Consider the following 21,435-nt stretch of genomic DNA (forward strand, 5'->3'; position numbering starts at 1 on the left):
CCACTCCATGACTGCAGAGAATGCATGCTGAGAGAGCTTGGATACGAGGCCATAAAGTTCAAATGACACCTTCCTTCCAGAGCCAGGGTGATGGGGTGAGCATCAGAAACCCTGACCACAGCCATTGGTACTATGTTCAAAAACAGCATCCACCCTCACATCCTACCTGATGAGGGATTTGTCCAGCAACCTGGGCGTCAGGATTCTTGGGCTCCAGGCCCCACCATTGACTCAGCCGTCCCCAGGCTGTGTCTCCTGGCCTCAGTTTCCCTGGCTTGCTCTGTTGATACTCCCCACCCACTGTAGGGTGTTAATAGGGGTGTGGTGCTTTCAACTTCTCAGATGAAAGCAGCTGGGGAAGCAGCACCTAGTTATTATCCCTGATATGGCCAGGCGTGGGAGTGGAGGTCGGCTGCTTTCATACTTACCCAGCTGGAAGAGCCTCCTCATCGCCCCTCACTCTTCTTCCTTCTGCTCTGACTCCCCAAGTTGGGAAGCAAAGCTCAGTCGCCCCCATCTCAATGACACCTCAGAACAGATTTTCCTAAGTTGAATTCTCCAATTGCCCAAACCACCAGTGACCTAGCATCCCCCTGATTTATGATTCAGTAATATTCTACAGGTGTTTAAATTCTTCCTCCTGATGGGCTACAGATCCTGTGGGAGAAGGGCTGTGACTTTTCACCATCAAGAATTCACAACTGGGGCGCCTGGGTGGCTCGGTCGTTGGGCGGCTGCCTTCGGCTCAGGTCGTGATCCCAGAGTCCTGGGATCGAGCCCCACATCGGGCTCCCTGCTCCGCGGGAAGCCTGCTTCTCCCTCTCCCACTCCCCCTGCTTGTGTTCCTGCTCTCGCTGTCTCTGTCAAATAAATAAATAAAATCTTAAAAAAAAAAAAAAAAGAATTCAATTAAGAAGTCAGCAAAGTGAACAATGAGACAGCCAGGCTGACCAAAGTTCAAACTCCTCATCTGTTGCCTCACTGTAAAATGAGCCTTCATAATATTCTGTCTTGTCTCAATCTCCAGGAGTTGCTGTGAGAGCCACATGAGAAGCATGTGTGTGGAAGTACTTTGTAAAATGCTAAGCCCTTCTCATGTGTTAACAGGACCAACTGTCTGCAAATAAGACTTCTGGCACAACTGCCATCTGTCCCCTGCTGCCCCCCGGCTGTGGCTGCAAAAAAAAAAAAAAAAAAAGCCTGGGATGCCACCTATTGGTGGAAAATATGAATTGCATTCAACCAGTTGCAAGAAGAGCAAAAAGCAAACATCGCTATTCCAACTTCAAGCCATCTTCATTTTTGCCACACTCCTCATGTCATGCTAATATTTTTCTTTAAATAACTCACTTTTTACAAACAATTTCAAAGTAAACTTTTAACCACTCATATAAATGGAAAACTAGTTAACACTTGCCAAAAAGGAATACAACTGTAAAATAAATACCATGAAAATAAAACGTTCAGATCTGCTAGGAAGCGTTGCCTGTGAAAGCTCAAGCTTGAGTCTCACGGCTAAAACTGACAATTAACCAAATCGCACAACCAGAGCCTGAGTGTCAGTCCTCTAGCACAATCCTGTGCTTTGGGGGAAACACTGCCCCAGATAAAGAAACCAGACTCTTCTGAGGAAAGGCAACATTCCCTTGTTCTGCCTCAACTCTCTGGGCCTGGATGGTTGGAGAAAGTTTAGAAATCACGAAAAGTAGAAAATAAACTCTTGTATTTGTAGCATATTCCATCATAGCCCAAGTGGGGCCAGCCCCGAATCTGTGGCAACCGCACCAAGAGCTCATGACCACAGAGGGGGTGGAGGGTGCTCTGCTCTGGTTGGGAAGACTGCTCTTGGATCTGCAGTCCACTGCACTGTCCACTGTCACTGGGAGCCGCCACGTTCTCCAGGGCTGGGTTATGCCTCTTGTTCTCCAGCCTGCTGCTACAGCTGCATGGCTTCTTGCTCCACTGACTGGTCTGAGGGTTCCAGGTACTTCTCCTGGATGCCCAGGGTCCTGAGGGAGGCTGCGTCAAGGTTGGGAGCATAGGCAAGGATGGGCACTGGTCAGGGCAGGATGTGACCCCTACGGATGCTGGCTTTACAACCATGTCTGGCTCCCACCCCTCTCCCTTTCTCACCATTATAGTTCCAGGCAACAGGAACCAACTGGGTCTGAGAAGCCCCTCCAAACATCCAGACCCAAATGCTCCCGTACTTGCCTCTTCCCACATTGCTGAGGCTCAAAGGACCAGAGAAGCACCGACCCTCCGGCTGTGCCAGGGCACGTGTTCTCCAGCCAGACCATTGGGGGTTTAAGTCCTGATTTTGCCACTTCCTTTCTTTTCGTCTGTAAAATGGAGTTGTTGTGAGGATCAAATGAGACAATGAATACAAAATACCTAGTATGGTGCCTGGCACACAGCACGTGCGTAGTAAGGGTTTCTGAACGCCTCTGCCGTGGGAAGAAGGGAAGGAACTCAGGGAAGCACAAAGATAACAAACTTCCGCTTGGGCTATTGGGTACCTTCTACCTCTCTCTGGAACAGCAGGGAAGTGGAGTGGGAAGGATACAAATCAGATTCACAAAGGAAAACACTGTGATACTGCTGAGGACGCCCTGGGAGTCTGGCTGGCCTGAGGAGGAGATGGCCGTTGACCGTGGTAGGATGGCCACCATGGCTTTTCTACTAGATGACTCCACTATCAGAAACTGAGGTTCTACAGCCAGGGAGACCGAGGTTTGAACTGTTCTTCTAACACATCCAGGGAGAAGGCTTTGCACCTGTCACTCTCAGAGCCCCAACTGCCTCATCTGTAAGAAGGGACTGAATGAGGTTTAAACGAGATCCTGCAAGCAGGGTACGTAGTCCACCGAATGATGTTCAGGTTACAGACTTTCTTTCCCATCTCTTATGGATCCAGCCACCAAAATCCATCTCACCTCTACTCAAACTGACTTGGAACCTGCGCCGCTTCCACTTCACTTTTCCTCAGGAGGTAATGCCTTGTTCCTGTGGAAGTCGGCCCTGAGGGTCACTCAGGATGAGCAGAATCCATCCTGCTTGACATGCAATAATCTCAAACTTGCCTTGTCTCCAACCTGACGTCCACATTCCTGAGCAGGGCACATGAAACCCTGCATTTATCTGCCCATCCGTCTGGCCCTATCCCTGCTCCCAGGCAAAGCCCTGTCCTGCCCACGAGTCACGCTATTCTACTTGCAACCCCCCAGACGTACCTCAGCCTTGAACCACCATGCCTCTGTATATACTGTTCTCCCTGCCTTGAATTCCCTTTCCCTTTCCATCAGCCTGGCTGACCCTCACTTTAAGATAATGCAACTCAAGTGCCACCACCTCCATGAAGCTTTCTTTATCTACCCACCATTGGCAGAGCTGACTTCCCCCTTCTCTATACCAATCCTTAATCATCTTATACATAGAGTGAAGTTGAACCTTAAGAGGATTAGGAGAGGGGGTAGAATCTAAAATCAGCACAAATGTGTAGGTTAAAAAATATCTGTGAAAATTCCTTAAATCATCTATTAAAAAGAGTATACACAGTTTGATAAATAGAATCCCGCATGATAACGTGTATGAACGCGTAAGGTAACGCACCGCGTGCAAAAACTCACAGCGCTGTTGGAAATGCCCCTTCTTTCTTGCTGAGCACATGCAGTTGAACTTGCCGACAGTAACTGCGAGCGTGAGGGAGCACTGAGCACTCTACTGCCGCCATTTATAATGTGTCTGTTTCCCTGGGAGCCTGGGAGCTTGGGTTCCCACCTGTGGAAGGGCCTGACACAGATCCGTAAGTACTGGCTGGAATTCTCTTCCTCCACGCCAAGGACTCTGGAGCCCCCCCTGGTCTCCAGCATGCTGTGTAGATGTCAAGTATCTGAACTATCCTAGTGGGACTGCATTTCCTTGTCCTGCCTCACAGGGGCCTCTGTGACCTGAGAGGCACCTACACATGACCTTAGGTCCACCCCAACCGTCACTAATCCAGCTCCAGTTCTGAAGGTCCAGCTGCCTCCCAGACAGCTCTGGCTGTCCCCAGGGTCCCCTCCAACACAGTGCATCTGCCAGGGCCCATCCCTTCCACCCATGTGACAAACCTGCCCTCTCCTCTTCTTTTCTTGCCTCAGTGACCAACACAACCACCCATACCACTCTATTAGCCAGAACTGGGAGTCGAACTTCTGCTCTACCTCCATTTATCCCATAACCACCCGGTCGGTGGTCCATCTCCTTGTATCCAATTCACACCCTTCTTTCCATTCTCGCTACTCATGTTTCATCTCTTCTCATCTACAGACTGTAAACACTCTCCTGCCCCCACTCACATCCCTTAAATGCAATTTCTTCACTCGGAGGGGCTTTTAAAAAATGTATGCCTGATCACGTCACACCCTGCACAACCATACGATGCTGGTTCCCACTGCCCACCCACAAGCTGAGGGCCACACTCCTTAGCAGGGCACCCAAGCCCCCCGCCGCCTGCCTTCTACTGCCCCTGCCCACCTACATCCCCTTTCCCTTTCCCAGTCAGGACGCCAAGCACACTGAAGCCCTCACATCTCTCCCAAATGACCACTGCCCTTTCAATACTCAGCATCTGTATTTGCTGCTCCTTCTAATCAGTATATCCTCCCTTGTCCTCAGATACAAGCAATATTGAAGGCTTCTAAGGGACCAGCCTTTGCACCTGAGACAGTCACTAGGGAGCCCAACTGGTCATCACGGAATTAGTCATCTACAAGGGAAGATGTGGCCATTCCTGAGCCCCACGTCTCCCACTCGGCTGTGGCCAAGAGACTAGAGAGCAAGGATACGAGGAGAAATGGAAGTCGGCTCCCATGGCAGCAGACATCATGGCCTCCAGGCTTCGCTGTTCTTGGACCCCGAAGCAGTAGCCATTGGCTTTATCCACAGCCTGCAGGACCCGCTGGATACTCTCCTTGTCCTGGCCAGGGAGGAGAGAGACAGCTTTGTGAGTGAAACAGAGGCATGTGGAACTGAGGCTGTACCAAACCGCAAGCAGTCTCCAAACATCCCCCTCAACCTTGCCTCACGAAGCCTCTGGATGTACAGCTTCTGCGCCTGGAGTAGCTCTACATGACCCCAGAGGCATGGCTACATCCTAGCTTTCCTGTCCACCAACCCACCCAAATCGGAACAGATAAGCTCCTCTGTGCACACCCATGGTCCCCTGGGGCTATCCTATTACAGCTCTGATCCTACCAGCTTACTACTGACAAGTTATTAACTCATCTGCCTCCCCTATTTGACTTTATACCCCGTGAGGTCAAGGGCTTACTTGTCGAGGTAATCCTCAGGGCCTGGCACAGTCCTTAGCTGAAAGTAGGCACACCCAGTAAATATGTATATAATCTATTTGCTCATTCTCAGAATAGTGATAAGAATAGTCTATACGTCACGTGATGGCAAGGAGAGCTCAGAATAATGCATGTACAAGTCCTCAGCACAATGCCTAGCACAGGAAGTGCTCAGTAAGTGGTAGCTGTTATGATTAATATTGTAGGGTTCAATTTTCTCATTTTAGAGGAGAAAATTGTGGCATTAAACAGGGAAGAGACAAGTTTGCTGAAGTCCACACAGGGGCTGGGTACTACTTTGTAAAGTCAACAGGCAATTGCCCATCCTGAAGGAGGCTGAGAGACCTGTCTTTGGCCTTGGTCACATCCCTTGCTGATGACTTTCTGAAATCACCCATTTTCACACTGATGAGGGAACACATGTTGAGACAACCCAGCAATACAGAATAGACAGGGCCAAAGTTTGGCCCACCCTCTTTATTGGAATCCTGCCCATGAGAGCCACTGGTCCTAAAACCAAGGGGACTGAATGATAGTTAGACCCAGAACAAAGACCCCTGTTTGACCCCTCAAAGTCTCTCTTTTTTTTTTTTAAAGATTTTATTTATTTATTTGAGAGAGAGAATGAGAGACAGAGAACACGAGAGGGAAGAGGGTCAGACGGAGAAGCAGACCCCCTGCTGAGCAGGGAGCCCGATGCGGGACTCGATCCCGGGACTCCAGGATCATGACCTGAGCTGAAGGCAGTCGCTTAACCAACTGAGCCACCCAGGCGCCCACCCTCAAAGCCTCTTGTACCCTTGGCTCGGTGAGATCCCAGGCACTGTCAGAGCCTAGGCGAGGGCTAGGCCTCTTAGTGCCCAGTACCTGAATGTTGAGAGGGATGAAGGAGACCAGACTGTAGTCTTCAATGAGCTGCACCAGTTTCTCATTGAGCTGACGGTAGTGGCGGAAGAAAGGGTCAGAAGCCAGGTGGTCGAGCAGGTAGGAGAGGTCTAGGACCTCTGTGTAGTAGTCCAGGTTGAAAGCTAAGGAGAGAAGTTGGTGTTTAGGAGCAGCTGATATGAGGCTAAAAGATCTGAGGACAGGGACCATATTTCCTTTCTTTCTTCCTTTTATTTTAATTCACTCACTCATTCATTCATTCATTCAACAAATATTTGTTGAGGCAGTGAAATGAACTTACTCAGAAGAAAATACTTGGTTTTACCCATTGGCTCTGCCATTTACTAGCTAGACGGGACTGCTGTGAGGATTAAATGCTCTAAGTCCCAGTGTCTGGAACACACAAGCACTCGCTCCATGGTAAGAAATAATAAGATCGAACATGTCCCGAGAACAGTGCTGGGTCCCTGCCACATGGAGTTCAGGGAGGGGTAGTTGCACCCCCAGGACCTGGCACGTGCACTGTAAGGACTCTAGCAGGGCACTTCCGGTATAAATCACTTTCCCTTTCTGGGCCAGCTCCTTCTGAATGTAAAATGAGGACACCAGACTAGATGACTCCAAGTTCTAGGAATGCAAACTTCCTCTAAGGGAAGGAAAGTGGGCCTCCCGGCACTGTCCATTTCTGCTGGAAAACTCGAGCACTCCGGTTACTCAACTGGTCCGTCCCAGAGCGAGCCAAGGCAATCATCAGGCTGTTGGATTGACTGACTCACTCCCTACACCCAACGTGGGGCTCAAACTCACAACCCCAAAATCAAGAGTCACATGCTCCTCCAACTGAGCCAGCCGGGCGCCCCTCTGTCTCCTGTGTTCTAATCAGAAACTGCACCCCTCTGCCTGCAAGGAATTATGCCCCGGGCATTCCTACAGACTTCTTGGATTGCCTGACAGGCTATTCATTGGGCTATTCATATAATGTCTCTGGGCCTCAATGGCCTCATCTGGTTGGCACATCAGTCTCTTATAAGGATGACTGGCAAGAGTCAGAGATAGAAAGGTCAAGGACCATCGTGTAGCCACCTGGGCTGGAAGCCACGAAGGTGGGTGGGGAGAGGGGCTTGGGAAAACTATGGGCATAGATAAAACAGGGCTTCTGGGCTTACCAAGAGATGGAGCAGGACTCTGGGCTGAGGCAGCCCCTCCAAGATGTTGACATCCCTCCATGTCCTGACTGACAGCCAGCAGGCCTCCCTGGACAACACCCTGACACATCGTGATCCTAACATTTCTTCCTGTTCACTGCTGGTCATTTCAGCTTTTCTTCTCCAGGTTCCTTTGTGGCTGGAGATGCTATTTAGGGAACTGATGCCCCCAGCTCAGCGCACTACTTTGGCAGGAAAGAAGTGCGGGCCATGAGGCCCCTAGGCAACTCCCCTGCCTCCTGCTTCTGCCTCAGTCTTTCGCACCCCGACAAAGGCACCTCCATCTGTCCACTAGCTCAGACAGAAACCTGAGAGTCATCCTTAATTCCTTGGTCTCCATGCCCAGTCCACTAGCAAACCCTATTTCTTGAGTGAGTTTTGGATCGATCTACTTCTCTCCATTCCCACTACCACTGTTTGGACTGCTGCAAGAACCTCCTCAAGGATCTCTGTTTGCATTCTTACCCGTTTCAATTCATTCTCCACAAAACAGCCACAATGATGTTCTTAATTCATGCTATTTCCTTGCTTAATATTCATCAATGGCTTTCCCTGGTGCTTCAACATTATAGGTTCTGGCCCCTGCCCACCTCTCTGACCTCATTTCCTACCACCCTTCCTCTGACTACTACCTCAGCTACCCTAGGCCTCCCCCCACCACCCCCACTTTTTCCTTTAACCCAAAAAACTCTTTCCCTAAGGGCCTTTCCTCCTACTGGTCCCTCCGCCTAGAAGAGTCCTGCCTTGGCTGACTCCTTCTCACCATTCGGGTCTCAGCTCAGGTAGCACTGCTCACTTAGTAGTAGTGCTACTCACTCCCAACCACTCATTTTGTTTTAATTCCTTTGCAGTACATAACACCAACCATATAGCTCTCTTGTCCCCAAAACCCAGAACAGTATCTGGCCCAGAGTGGCACAAAATAAACAGGCAGGAATCAGGACCTGCCTGTGGCTATGATCACCAAGCCATGCATGGTCCCTGGAGGCAGCTCCCTTCAGCTGAGATCTGCTCCCTTCTCCTTGCCTGTCCAGAATAGGAGCTCTCACCCAGCTTCCCATAGTGCTCAATGAGGTCCATCTTGGAGAGGAGGTTGACATGGGGCAGCTCCACATGCAGCATGGTGGCCAGAGAGGTACACAGTACGGAAATGAACTTGGCCGGGTCTGTGCAGTAATGAGAATCCACCAGGTGGACAGCAGTCAGCTGGAAAGGGAGGAAGAGACAGGGTGAGTGGCCTGGGGAGGCAGGAAACATCACGGCCTATGTCTTTCCCCAAAGGCTGGGGACTCCTGAGGACAGACTGCAAGCCTTCCCCATTAGTGTCCTCCTGCTTCTGCTTTGTTCTAACAGCGACACTCATTTCCTTCTGCCAGGAGATATGGAGCATTTTTCCTTACAAGATGCCTTGCACTGGGCCTCCCAGTGGGCAACTGGCTCAATTCTGATTGCATCTAACTCTATTTCATTTACTTTTGCTCAGCAAGTCACAACAACAATCACCATACCAGGGGCGCCTGGGTGGCTCAGTCGTTAAGCGTCCTGCCTTCGGCTCAGGTTATGATCCCAGGATCCTGGGATCAAGCCCCATATCGGGCTCCCTGCTTGGCGGGAAGCCTGCTTCTCCCTCTCCCACTCCCCCTGCTTGTGTTCCCCCTCTGGCTGTGTCTCTCTCTGTCAAATAAATAAATAAAATCTTAAAAAAAAAAAAAATCACCATACCACCTTCTACATAACCCCTTCCATACTTCCAATAATCCCAAAGTGGGTACTAGCACATCCATTCTGCAGATGAGAGAACTGAGGTTCAGAGAGAGAAACTAACTTACCCAGGCTCACACAGCGAGTCAGTGGCAGAGCATGAATTCGAACTCACACCAGTTTTACTCCAAAGCAACTCGGCCCCTACCTCGCTGTGTGACATGGGGGCGTGGCATCTGTCCTCCCTGTCCCAGTTCCTCCATCTGCAAAAGGAGTCTGCTCGAGCCAAGACGCACCCTGAGGTCCCACTGCGCCATCTGGGAGAAGATGCTGCGCAGGGCGCCGTGGTGCGTGCAGAGCTCCACCTGGCCCGGGCAGTCGAAGAGGAAGTAGTGGCCGCGGAGGGGCTCTAGCTTGGCCCGCAGCCAGTCCAGGTTGGCCTCCAGGTACTCCATGCAGTAGAGCAGGCCGCCGTTAGGCCCCAGCCGCAGCGCGTCCATCACGTCGCCCAGCCCCACCAGCTCTCCCACGTCCACGGCGCACTCGTACGGCAGCCCCTCGTTGGCCGGGTCCAGGTTCACCACCGCCACACGCCGGCCCAGCGCGCGCAGGAACTCACTCATGCCCAGGCAGTACGTGGTCTTCCCCGAGCCGGGCGGGCCGATCACCGCCTGCCCAAAGGCCGTGGTCGTGGCGGCCCCCGCCATGGGCGGCACGCGGGCCCGTGCGGGGCAGATAAGCTCGGCAGAGACACGAGCCGAGGGCGACGGGATCTCGGGGGCTGGCGGCGATGCCCGGGCGTCCCCGGAGGAAGCGCAAGTACCTGGACTGTGCAAGGGGACCAAACGGCCCGTTACTAACCGGACCAGCACCCGACTTCCGGGCGACGTCGGAAATGGCGGGGGCCCTGGGAGGAAGTCCCGCCCTCCCGACGGAGGCGCAGCTTGGCGTCGGGGGGTGTGGCGAGCGGAGCGCTTCTACCCGAGTCTGCGTGCGTCACTGGGGTGAGGTGGGGTGAGGTGGGGTGGGCGACTCTAACCCAGATTTTCCCGACCGTCCCCCGGCCCAAATTAGAAGATAAAAAGGGAACTCCGGTAGTAAACTTATTTATTCTCCCGTTAGGTCGCAGACTCGGGCCACCTCCCGCGCGGCCTTGCCGCTCCTGGTCCCAGCCAGTCAGGGGAGGAGGCGACGGAGAGCCCGCCCCAAGACCGTCTCTTACTAGCACCACGAATCCTCCCCTCTTCCAGGTCCATTACCCCCTCTTTCTGACCTTTATAGCGACCCCCCCGCCCCCAAACGAAGTTTGTGCTGAGAACTCCAGTCAATACAACTGTTCAAGGTACTGGGCGAGGCAGCATGGGCAAGCCCAAACATGGACTGGGGATGGGAAACCAATGAGAGGTCATTAAGCCCTAATATTAAAAGAGGAGGCTAGGGGGCTTTGGGGAAAATGCCCTTGAGGTAGAGAGCCAGAAGGCAAGTTCAGAATAAAGCACCCTGAACAAGCTGCACAGATTGCTGCTCCCAAAGTTCTTTAGGCTGTGGTGGGAGATAAGGCCAAGGCAGAGGGCTGCCACTGTGCAGTTGAGTGATACTGAGGAAGGCCCCGAAACTGTCACTCAGGCTCTGAGGGGCTGTCCAAGGCACAGCTGGAACTCCTCACAAAGGACACGTCTGGCCGAAACTTCATGCTGGTGGGTGGCTGGCGTCGGAGCAGCGACTCCCCTTGATCTTGAGGTAGGGGCTCATCATAGATGGTGGAGATGAGCCCCAAGCCAGTTCCACGGAGCCTCTTCAGTTGCCCAAATGGCTGTAGCTTCTCTCCGTGGTACCTGCATTAAAAAGAGCTCACGGTGAGGGGTGCCTGGGTGGCTCAGTCGGTTAAGCATCTGCCTTTGGCTCGGGTCATGATCCTGGGGTCCTGGGATCAAGCCCTGCGTCCGGCTCCCTGCTCAGTGGGGAGCCTGCTTCTCCCTCTCCCTCTGCCTGCCACTCTGCTTACTTGTGCTCTCTATCTCTCTGTCAAATAAATAAATAAAATCTTAAAAAAAAAAAAAAAAAGAAAAGAAACTCTTCTCTTTAAAAAAAAAAGAGCTCACAGTGAGAGGACTGCTCTCAATCAAACTCTTAATAGGTTGGGAAAGGACAGAGACGCAGCTCTTACATGTCTGGTTTGTCCCAAAGACAGCCTTTAAATCTGGATCTTTGCTTTTCAGCCTCCTTATCTATTCACTGACAGTGCCAGCAACCTGGGGTCTCGCACACTGCTTTCATTTTAAATAGTACACAGAGTTTAGAACAACTGTCAGCAAACTGTGACTTACAAGCACTCCCTAACAGCAATCATCAAGTCCAAACTCCTCAGACTAGTTTGGACTAGTATGACTCCCCCAAAGACTAGTGATCCTGTTAAGCCTTAGCGCTTGGTCCAAAAAAAAAAATAGTGCCAGACCTACCTTTTCCTTCTAATTCTGCTTTGAAGTTCATCCCCTAGGAGTCTCCAGCACCCATCCCAAAATCAGAGGGAAGGGGGAAACCAGGATACAGATGAAAGGCTAGCTGGGCCCCCCAGGGAAGTCCCTTGGTCATACTCACCCCAATCCACGCTTGCATCTAGGGTGCTGGCCATCACCATCCAGGGCCTCAGGCACCCCTGAACACCGGCTGCCCAGACCCTGGCCCTCAGCCCAGCCCTGCCGCTCCATCACCCTCCGTCCAATGCCCTATGCAGGGAAGAGAGAAGACTCAAGAGTATGGGGTTCCTTGTGTGTGTGTGGGGAGGAATGGGGATAGAGAAGAAAAAGAGAGGGGTCAATGGGCTAGGCACAGTGCTTACCTTGGTGTGGCGCTCAAAGGTGCCCACTTGGCATTTGATCACAGAGCTGTCCTCCTGGCCATCACGGAGTCTCCGTTCCAGACGCATTTGGACAGAGTCTCGGGCATCCTTGTCTCCACCATCTGAGGAAGCAGAGCTCAGTTTGGAGAAGGGTCTCTCTCAGCAGAAAGGGGAAAAAATCAGATTTCTAGGACCCCCTCACAAGATTTACATATTCATCTTTAGGGTGTTTTATTACTTTTTATTTTATTTATTTATTTAACAGAGAGAGAGAGCATGAGCAGGGGGGAGGGGTAGAGGGAAAGGGACAAGAAGACTCCTCGCTGAACAGGGAGCCCAACTCCGGGCTCGATCCCAGGACCCCGGGATCATGACCTGAGCTGAAGGCAGACACTCAAATGACTGAGCCACCCAGGCGCCCCTGGTGTTTTATTTTTTTTATTTTTATTTTTTTTTTTAAAGATTTTTATTTATTTGACAGAGAGAGATACAGCGAGAGAGGGAACACAAGCAGGGGGAGTGGAGAGGGAGAAGCAGGCCTCCTGCCGAGCAGGGAGCCCGATGCGGGGCTTGATCCCAGGACCCTGAGATCATGACTTGGGCCAAAGGCAGACGCTTAACGACTGAGCCATCCAGGCGCCCCTATTTTTATTTTTTTTAAAGGTTTTATTTATTTATTTGACAGAGAGAGACACAGTGAGAGAGGGAACACAAGCAGGGGGAGTGGGAGAGGGAGAAGCAGGCTTCCCACGGAGCAGGGAGCCCGATGCGGGGCTTGATCCCAGGACCCTGGGATCATGACCTGAGCCAAAGGCAGACACTTAACGACTGAGCCACCCAGGCGCCCCGCCCCTGGTGTTTTAGTACTTTATTATTATTAGACTAGGGACCCTGGCTTTCCCAGATATGGAAACTGGTACAGAAAAGTCATCGAGCCAAAAGATGAGAAGTGGAATTAGAACCCAGGTCTTCCCCTCCCACCCTCCCCTCATCCAGGTCATTTTTGACTCCAGAATCTAAACTCTTAACCAGAGCCTGAGCTCCTGGCCCTCCCATTCTACCAGGACCTGCCCACCAGAACCAGAGCCCCCTGAGGGCTGACTCCACGAAAAAAAGGAAAAAGGCTCTGCCCACAACCAGCACTTGATGCACACAAGTGGAGATGTTTGAAGAGGGGAACCCTCTCAGTGGACGACCCCAAGGGAACTGGTCCCATCTCTGCTAAGCAGGCCTGGTAAAATGTCACTGCAAGGCCAGAGGACCAGCTCCCCCTCCCCATACTGCAGCCCTGGCCCAGTACCTGTGTCATAATACACACTCATGTCCACGTCCCAGTCATCGGCTGTCTGTTCATCAAAGTCTGCAGATAAGTCAAACAGAGTAAGCAAAGGACTCACAGTTCTGTTGAGAGTTCAATCTAAACTAAGAGCTATGTTCTAGAACTTGGGGCCTTTCACTGTAATTTTAAATCTCTCCTGGGGGGGGGGTCATTCAGAATTTACAGGGGCGGGGGTCATTTTTTCTCCACTCCACTGATCCCCCACCCCTAAAAAGGATGACTGGTCTCTCACACAAGCAAGGTAAGCCTCTTTGCTAGCCCTTTATTTGGCCTCACTGCCAAAGAACCCACCATGTGGAATGGAGAACCCTGACCCAGTGCACCAGGGATCACTCCTGCCCTGGCCTGGGTGCCAGCATTACCTCCTTCTTCCTCCTGCCAGAACTGGGCGTCCGTGTAGAACACCAGGCCGGAGCCGCCCTTCTCCCACTTGAGCTCGATCTCTTCCTCAAAGAGCCGCTCGGTGGTGCGCTCCTGCCTGGTCACATCCTCATGCAGTGCTTCATGACGCTCCCACTCTTCACCCCGGTCGTCATCCTTGGAGACGGTGAGGAGAGGTGACCTGTCTGTCCAGCCTCCTGACCTCATGCCCGCAAGGAGGGCAGCTCAGGGCCCAGCAAGCCCGTGAGCCAGGCCTTCAGCTCCATTCTTCCAAATTTCTCTTAGAAGCAGCACATATTTGGCCCCTGAGGCCTTGCCCAACACATCTCTCCACCCCTCGTGTCTCAACATACCTGGCGCCTTCCCCAAAGCCTGACTCCCTCTTAACCTCTGTGCTTCTGGTCATGTTGTTCCCCCTGCTGAAAATATCTGCTCTCCTCTCCTACCACCTTCTCTTCTTCACCTGGTAAATCCTCATCCCTCAAGTTCTACAATCCTACATGAAGCCCCCACACGGAGGCCCACAGCGCTCTTGCTGGTCTCCGAACTCCTCACTTTGGAGGTAATCGGTACACACCGTTTAGGCCTCCACACATTATGTCGTAAAGAAAGAGGGGATAACAACTAAGACAACCTATGTCTACTGTGTGTCAGGCCTTTCTCATGAACTTAGCTCCTCTGATCACCCCAACAACACTGTGAGGTGAGTACCATCATTCCCGTTCTACAAACGAGGAGACCTGGGTTCAGAGGAGTAAAGTGACTTGCCCAAAATAATACACCAAGAGAGTGGCAGAGCCAGCGTTCAAACCCAGGTCACCATACCATACAGCCTTTCCAGACGCTGATTCTCTCTCTTCAGGGAGATTTCAGGCTCTGTCAAGGCAGGAAGTGCATCTTGGAATGTCTCTGGAATCCTGCACTGACCTGTGTGTACAGCTACCTGTCTAGACTTGCAGAATGATAGGATGGCTCCTGGCTTGAAATCTTGGGGGTCCCTGTCTTAGTTAAAGTCCCAAGAGGCCTCAGGAGTCCCCGCTGAGCAGGTGTGGGGGAACAGTCCAGACGGTACTATACTAAGGATGTGGTACAGACGTTAGCAACTCTGGGCTGGCCCCTTTGAAGACAGAGATGAATTATTTTTTACCCAGAGTACGCACACACAGAAAAGTTTCTCCAAAAATCACACCTTTCCTGATTTTATGGATGAACAACCAAATCTGGAGAAAGAGGAAGAAGAAATGTCTATTTCATTGATAAAATTAGAGTGGGAGCTAGCGTCCAAGCCACAGACTCAAGGTCAGAAAATAGAGGTGACTTCTCAGTCACATAATGAAAGCACACAGAGGTTAGACAAGCAGCAAAGGGGGCCAAGTTCACGTCCCATCTATGAAAAGGACGCTCCTCACATTCCTTCTAAGAGAGTGCAAAGAAGACCCCTTTGAGAATCTTCTGATAAAAACTCAGGCCCCTCTCCTCAAAGAAGTGCATATTTGCACATGCAAATGCAGTTTTATATTCAACGTCAGGGAGTTCTAACTCTCTGGAACCCTCCTGAGAAGCCCGCACGTTTAGAACTATTGTGATACACAACCGAAGAGTGACAGTATTAATGCTTTAGCCTCTCTTAAGCTGCCAGCAAAGACAGGGTAGCTCACTGTACTCACATCATCTGAGTGTGACTCTTCCTCCTCCTCCTTTTCCCCTTCCTCCTCTGGCTCTCCATAGGAGCTGGCTGCTATGTCTGCGAGGCAGGTGCCTTGGGGTATTTCTTCGCCTTCAGCCGTGTACACAAGGTCTTCCTGCTCCACAGTCTCTGAGTCCTCATACTTGAACGGTACATTGCCATAGCGCCGGGAAGAACCTGTCTTGGGGAACTGGAGCTGCAGCTGGGTGATGATCCGAGGGGGTAGGCGGCAGGCCCGGATCAACTCCAAAAAGACCCGCAGAGGAGTCCCCACATTCCCGTTGGGCATCAGCACTGGTGGGTTCAGCTCTGGCAGTTGCCTCAGATCGGCCAGAGTGAAGGCTTCACTCTTAGCTTTCCGACTTTGCAGCTCCTTCCGAGTTTTGAAAGGAAAGGACCCCAAACCTTGGAAAGCAGAAGAAAGAATGGCTCTTGAAACCTAGAAGCCTCCAGCAACACTTGAGCCAGAAATCGGTTCAACTCTTTTGGCCTAATGCTGTTCCTCCCTTTCAAACTTCTCCATAGTAACTTCCTCCATTCCCTGACCAGAACCACCTAATACTTTCATGCCATTTCTCATCACCTCGGCTGAGCACACGAGTTTCTTTCAGATCTGGTTCCTGTTGACTTTTTGATTCTCAACTGCCACCGACCCCCACTCCCTGCACATCCTCATACCATGTGCTTCATCCACACCAAACAATTTAACATGCCCTGAAAGTTCCATGGGCTTTCACCATCTGTGTCTGCAAATGCCATTTACTTTGAACACCATTCCTTCCTACAAACTCCTGTTTCTCTTTCAGATCCAGATGAAAAGCCACATTTCCTGATCCCTCTAGGAGATCAGTTTCTCCCTCCCCTGTCATCTCACAGCACCTGGTAATAAAGAGCACAGGCTCTGGGGCAATGTGCCTGGGTTTGTACTGTGACTCTGCCACTTCTTAGCTCTGTAACCTTGAGCAGCTAACATAACTTCTGTATCCCTCAGTATCCTCACTTATAAAATGGGTAACAATAGCTCCTACCTTATAGGATTGTTGCAAGGAGTCAACAGGAAAATGAAAGGCTTAGAACAGTGCCTAGTAAGTACACAGGAAGTGCTCAGTAAATGTTAACAATTATAATGGCATCTCTGTGACAATTACCTTTTTACAAATCTGTCTTCCTCTCTGAATCCTGAGCACAGACTGTGTCTAACTGTTCTCTGCACAGCTGCTAGAGTCACACTAAGTGTAGCATATAAGCTTGATTTGTTGAATGAATGAATGAGAGGACTCTGCAGTGTTTCCTGTTCCCCATTCAAAGTGATTTCCCATGCAAATGGGAGCTATCCAGAGAAAAGAGATTGTCTTTTCATTTGCATCTTGCCAAGACAGGGCTGGATAGGAAGCAAAGAAGAATGCAATAAACACTGACAATAAGGGGCGCCTGGGTGGCTCAGTCATTAAGCGTCTGCCTTTGGCTCAGGTCATGATCCCAGGGTCCTAGGATCAAGACCCGCGTCGGGCTCCCTGCTCGGCGGGAAGCCTGCTTCTCCCTTTCCCAGTCCCCCTGCTTGTGTTCCCTCTCTTGCTATGTCTCTGTCAAATAAATAAATAAAATCTTAAAAAAAAAAAGACAATAAGTGACGCCTGGGTGTCTAAGTCGGTTAAGCGTCTGCCTTCCGCTAGGGTTGTGACCTCCGGGTCCCGGGATCGAGTCCCTCATCAGGCTCCTTGCTCGGCAGGGAGCCTGCTTCTCCCTCTGCTTGCCACTCCCCTTGCTTATGTGCGCGCGCGCTCTCTCTCACAAATAAATAAATAAATAAAATCGTAAAAAAAAAAAGACAATAAGAGGATTAGAAACCTCATTTCCTTCTCTTCCTTCCGTGTCAATGGAATATCAACCCCTCAGATTGAGAAAAGGGTCTCAGAAGGAATCTAATAAATTGGAAAATGAAGGATCATCCCATTAGGCCTCTTCCCGTTATTTCCACTCTAAGTTAGACTAACATGCAGTTGAGCCTGAAACTGATCAGCACTGACCTAAACTCTTAAAAAGAGTCTGATAATCAGAGACCTGACTTATCCCCGTCATCCCTCAGGAAAGGGGTCTCCGTTCCAGGGCCGGTAGGCTCAGTCTATTATCTTTCCCACCCGTACCTGATGCCTCAGTAGGTAGCCGCAGTCTGCGGATGAAACAACGACCGGACAACCAAGTCCCCTGAGAATCCAGCCACCTGCGGCCCGAGTACATGCGAAGAAGCTGCTGAGCTTGAGCTGCCCCCCGTACCGAAATGACGCAGCAGCAGGTGCGGGTCTGGACGGGAGCAGAGTCCGGAGCGGAGAGAGCGTGGGCATCGGTGGCCGAAGTGTGGGCGAGGTCCTGGCCCACAGGAGTTAGGGTAGAGTCGGGAGCAGTCTGGGAAGGAGCCCGCTCAGGCCGATGCCGATAGTGGAAACACAGGAAGCCACAGCCGCGCTGTTCCCGGAACTGGCTAAAGTAGCTCCGGAGCTGGGCCGACCGCAAATCCGCGGGGATACCGCTCACTATTAAATAGACTGTCGCTTCCTCCTCCGCCTCGCTGGGCACCGCCATCTTGGACTGTCACGTGATCCGCTGGAACCAACTCTCGCGAGAATATCGCAAGCCGTGCGGAGACCTCTGCTATGCAATGTAGAGTAATCCGCGATTAGTGCGCCGGCTTGTGGTGCAGGCGCTGGCAAGGTGTGGGGTAAGTCGTTCGGGTCGCTCCCCGGCGGAGAGACTCCGACGATGATGAGAACGCTCACCTGAGAAATGGGTTTACAGATCTCTTTCTTTCTTTTTTTTTTTTTTTTTAAAGATTTTATTTATTTATTTGACAGAGAGAGACACAGCGAGAGAGGGAATACAAGCAGGGAGAATGGGGGAGGGAGAAGCAGGCTTCCGGCGGAGCAGGGAGCCCGATGCGGGGCTCGATCCCAGGACCCCGGGATCATGACCTGAGCCGAAGGCAGACGCTTAACGACTGGGCCACCCAGGTGCCCCTGCAGATCTCTTTCGTAAGGCTTTAGTGATGATAAAATTAGAAGCCTGCGGGAGAGGCAGTTTTTAAGATTTTTGGTTTTGGGGGATTTCCCACACCTAATCTCAGCTTTCTCCTTCAGAGCCTTTTCAGTTCATCCACTTATGCTTCCAAAGCATATTCATGCCCTTCCACAAATCTCTAAGGAAAAGATAATCCAATTGAAAAGTGGACTGAAGACACTTCACAGAAAAGAAACATCGAATTAACAATGAAAGAGCCTCGGGGCGCCTGGGTGGCTCAGATGGTTAAGCGTCTGCCTTCGGCTCAGGTCATGATCCCAGGGTCGTGGGATCGAGTCCCGCATCGGGCTCCCTGCTCCTTGGGAGCCTGCTTCTCCCTCTGCTTCTCTCTCTGTCTCTAATGAATAAATAAATAAAATCTTAAAAAAAAAAAAAACAATGAAAGAGCCTCAATCTCATTGATAATCAAGGAAATGCAGTGAGACCCACTTAACATCCATCAGACTGACAAAAATTTTTAAATCCTCAAGTGTCGGTGACAGTGTAAACAACTGGATCTCCCATACACCATTGTGGAGTGTAAACTAGTACAACCACTCTGGAAGATAATTTGACATTACCCAGTAGAAGTGAAGCTACTCCTATCCTTTGACCCAGCAATTCCACTACTATGTATATACTTAAAAGAAATTCTTGCATATGTCTCTGTATTGACAATGTTAAACTTCACCCAGCCCTGTGATCCTGGAAAAGAGCGAAGGTTAAGAAACCCCATTCCCACCCTTTTGTGTTCTGGAACACAGCTTACTGCAAAGAAATACGCTTCCTTTTATGACATAGATAAAACTCCTGGGTGCCCCCTTGTTTACCTATGTCAAGGCTAGCAACAGGCTCCAAATTCCAATTCTTTGCCTTGTAAACGCTTAGATGAACTGCTTGTCCCCACTGATCAATCAGAACAAAATGCTTGTTAACCAAACTTCGGTTAAGCTGCTCTCCTTCCCCCAGGTCCCTGAACTTTGCCTCCCTCTCCCACCCCCCCAAGTCTGCGCCAGCCCACAACCCCTCCTGAGAATAGGCTGGCTTCAGGGTAAAACATTTTCTGATCTGTCCCATCATGCCACTCCTTCCTCAACACTGAGGAAGGTGTGAACCTTCCTCACACCCAGTTCTTTCTAGCCTTGTTTACTTTTCCCTATGAATGATGAACTCCTTTTGCCTAACCCTTGAAGGTAGATCTCATGGTCCCATTGCAATAGCTTCTTTCTCCCTTGCAATAGTTCCTTTCCTCTCTTGCAATAATCATTTAAAATGAAGTCCCTCTTTGGGACGCCTGGGTGGCTCAGTCGTTAAGCATCTGCCTTCGGCTCAGGTCATGATCCCAGGGTCCTGGAATCAAGCCCCACATCGGGCTCCCTGCTCAGCGGGGAGTCTGCTTCTCCCTCTCCCACTCCCCCCTTCTCGTGCTCTCTCTCTCTCACTCTCTCTCTGAAATATAATAAAATAAAATAAAATCTTTAAAAATATATATAAAAAAATAAAATAAAATGAAGTCCCTCTTTACTGAGTCCAGATTTGTTTTTTATTTGACAATATATATGAATATTCATTCATATATATTCATATTCATAGCTGCAGTGTTTGTAAATTGGCATTTAATACTATTAAGCAGGTATATGATGTTGAGGGGATATAAACAAGTCAGAAAACAGAATTATTTATATGAAAAGTTCAAAAATACAAAAATATTTCTTAGGGATACATAAGTAAGTATGCATTAAAATCATAAAGAAAAGTAAGGAAATGATTAACCCTAAATTCAGGGTAATCATTACCTTTGGGGGGAGGTAATAGATTTAGAAAGGGACTTCAAAGTTGATGGGACATGATGAGGCTTCATTGTACTCTTATTCTTCACACTTAATATATTTTATAAATGCTTAGAGCACAGCTCTCGATAAATGTTAGCTGGTTATTGTTTAGTAGCCACCCAGAACAACCCACCTGGAATGAGTGATTCCCCTTGTTAACCCTGATTCCCCTGAGACCTTAGCCTTGTTGCTTCTAGCAGTTTCACTGGGATTGCCTTTCTCTGCTGCCTTGTTCTGGGCTCTTGTCCACCTTTCCAGACCCATCTCTTGCTGCCCTGGGCCCAAGTTGTCCCAGATCATTTGCAGTTAGCTGAACACTCTGTCACCCTGGTGTTTTTTTGCACCTCTCATTCCCTCTATCTGGAATGCCCATCCCTTGGTTGCCTGGCAAACCCCTATTCATTCTCTTTAGCTCAGAGCAGTCACCATGGGGCTGAAGCATTCTTCCCACCTCCAGACAGATTTAATCACTCCCTCTTCAGAGCTCCTGCTGCTGTCTGAACATCCCTCTATCACAGTTCAGATCTCTCTGGGTTGCAATTACTTCTGTGTCTCTGCCATAGACAAGATGTTCAGTGAAGGCAGGAGCTATATCTTATGTATTTTGCACCCCTTAGCATCTAGCACAGGGTCTGGTACAAGTGGTCATCAAGAGAAATGTTCAATGATGGCATGAATGGAGGCATCGATGGTGGGTGTTGGCCTTTTGTTGGCATCATAGGTTCTAGGATACCCACGGGCAGGGTGTGTCGGCCAAGGCACAGCACCTGATTGCTTATTAAGCAGTCAATGATTAGGCTAACGAAGGTAGAGATAATGGTGATAATAAAATGATACCCAAGGCAGAGCCCTCTCCTGACTCCTAGTGAGTTATCCCTGGCTGGGCCTGAGGACAAGGATCATGGCTGCGAGGGTAGATGGTCAGTAAACAGTGGCTGAGCTGGCTCCAGACAGCCTGATCCTGGCCATGACTCATGCCAACCTGTGCTGGTGAGCCTGGCCCCCACCGCCATACAGGCCTGAGTTCAAATCTCAGCACAGATAGTGATCAGTCGAGACAGTGAGTAAGTTGCGTACCCTGTCTGAGCCTGTTTCCTCCTCTGCCCTCTCCGGTTGATGAGGCACAGTTCCCACTTCTGAGCTGCTGATAATGGAGACACAGTCCCCCACATTTGTCTCACA

The 21,435-nt window shown here is 50.4% G+C and overlaps 2 protein-coding genes across 2 annotated transcripts; both read right to left on the minus strand.

Moving 5' to 3' along the window:
* Positions 1–1,421: 1,421 nt before the first annotated feature.
* GPN2 (GPN-loop GTPase 2) lies at positions 1,422–9,984 on the minus strand. The gene is made up of 5 exons (XM_021683594.1): positions 9,421–9,984; positions 8,473–8,629; positions 6,201–6,361; positions 4,830–4,960; positions 1,422–2,009 (listed from the first exon to the last, which is right to left on the minus strand). The coding sequence occupies exons 1-5, from the start codon at positions 9,829–9,831 to the stop codon at positions 1,937–1,939; spliced, it is 933 nt and encodes a 310-aa protein (XP_021539269.1). The 5' UTR covers positions 9,832–9,984; the 3' UTR covers positions 1,422–1,936.
* A 236-nt stretch (positions 9,985–10,220) lies between these two features.
* On the minus strand, positions 10,221–17,960 carry GPATCH3 (G-patch domain containing 3). Its single transcript, XM_021683595.1, has 7 exons — positions 17,515–17,960; positions 15,351–15,775; positions 13,665–13,839; positions 13,264–13,323; positions 11,964–12,085; positions 11,723–11,850; positions 10,221–10,959 (listed from the first exon to the last, which is right to left on the minus strand). The coding sequence occupies exons 1-7, from the start codon at positions 17,948–17,950 to the stop codon at positions 10,743–10,745; spliced, it is 1,563 nt and encodes a 520-aa protein (XP_021539270.1). The 5' UTR covers positions 17,951–17,960; the 3' UTR covers positions 10,221–10,742.
* Between the last annotated feature and the right edge of the window lie 3,475 nt (positions 17,961–21,435).

Source organism: Neomonachus schauinslandi, chromosome 4 (assembly GCF_002201575.2).
Source record: "Neomonachus schauinslandi chromosome 4, ASM220157v2, whole genome shotgun sequence".
In the NCBI taxonomy this organism is placed as follows: Eukaryota; Metazoa; Chordata; class Mammalia; order Carnivora; family Phocidae; genus Neomonachus; species Neomonachus schauinslandi.

Excerpts from the sequence above, each read along its gene's own strand:
- GPATCH3 (XM_021683595.1), bottom strand. The coding sequence starts at position 17,950 with ATGGCGGTGCCCAGCGAGGCGGAGGAGGAAGCGACAGTCTATTTAATA. Across the intron at positions 15,776-17,514 it reads GCTACCTACTGAGGCATCAG|GTTTGGGGTCCTTTCCTTTC; the intron begins GTACGGGTGGGA and ends CTGCTTTCCAAG. Across the intron at positions 10,960-11,722 it reads AGATGCAAGCGTGGATTGGG|GTACCACGGAGAGAAGCTAC; the intron begins GTGAGTATGACC and ends TTTTTAATGCAG.
- GPN2 (XM_021683594.1), bottom strand. The coding sequence starts at position 9,831 with ATGGCGGGGGCCGCCACGACCACGGCCTTTGGGCAGGCGGTGATCGGC. Across the intron at positions 8,630-9,420 it reads TGGCGCAGTGGGACCTCAGG|CTGACTGCTGTCCACCTGGT; the intron begins GTGCGTCTTGGC and ends CTCCCTTTCCAG. Across the intron at positions 2,010-4,829 it reads GCCGACTTCCATTTCTCCTC|GACCCTGGGCATCCAGGAGA; the intron begins GTATCCTTGCTC and ends AGCCTCCCTCAG.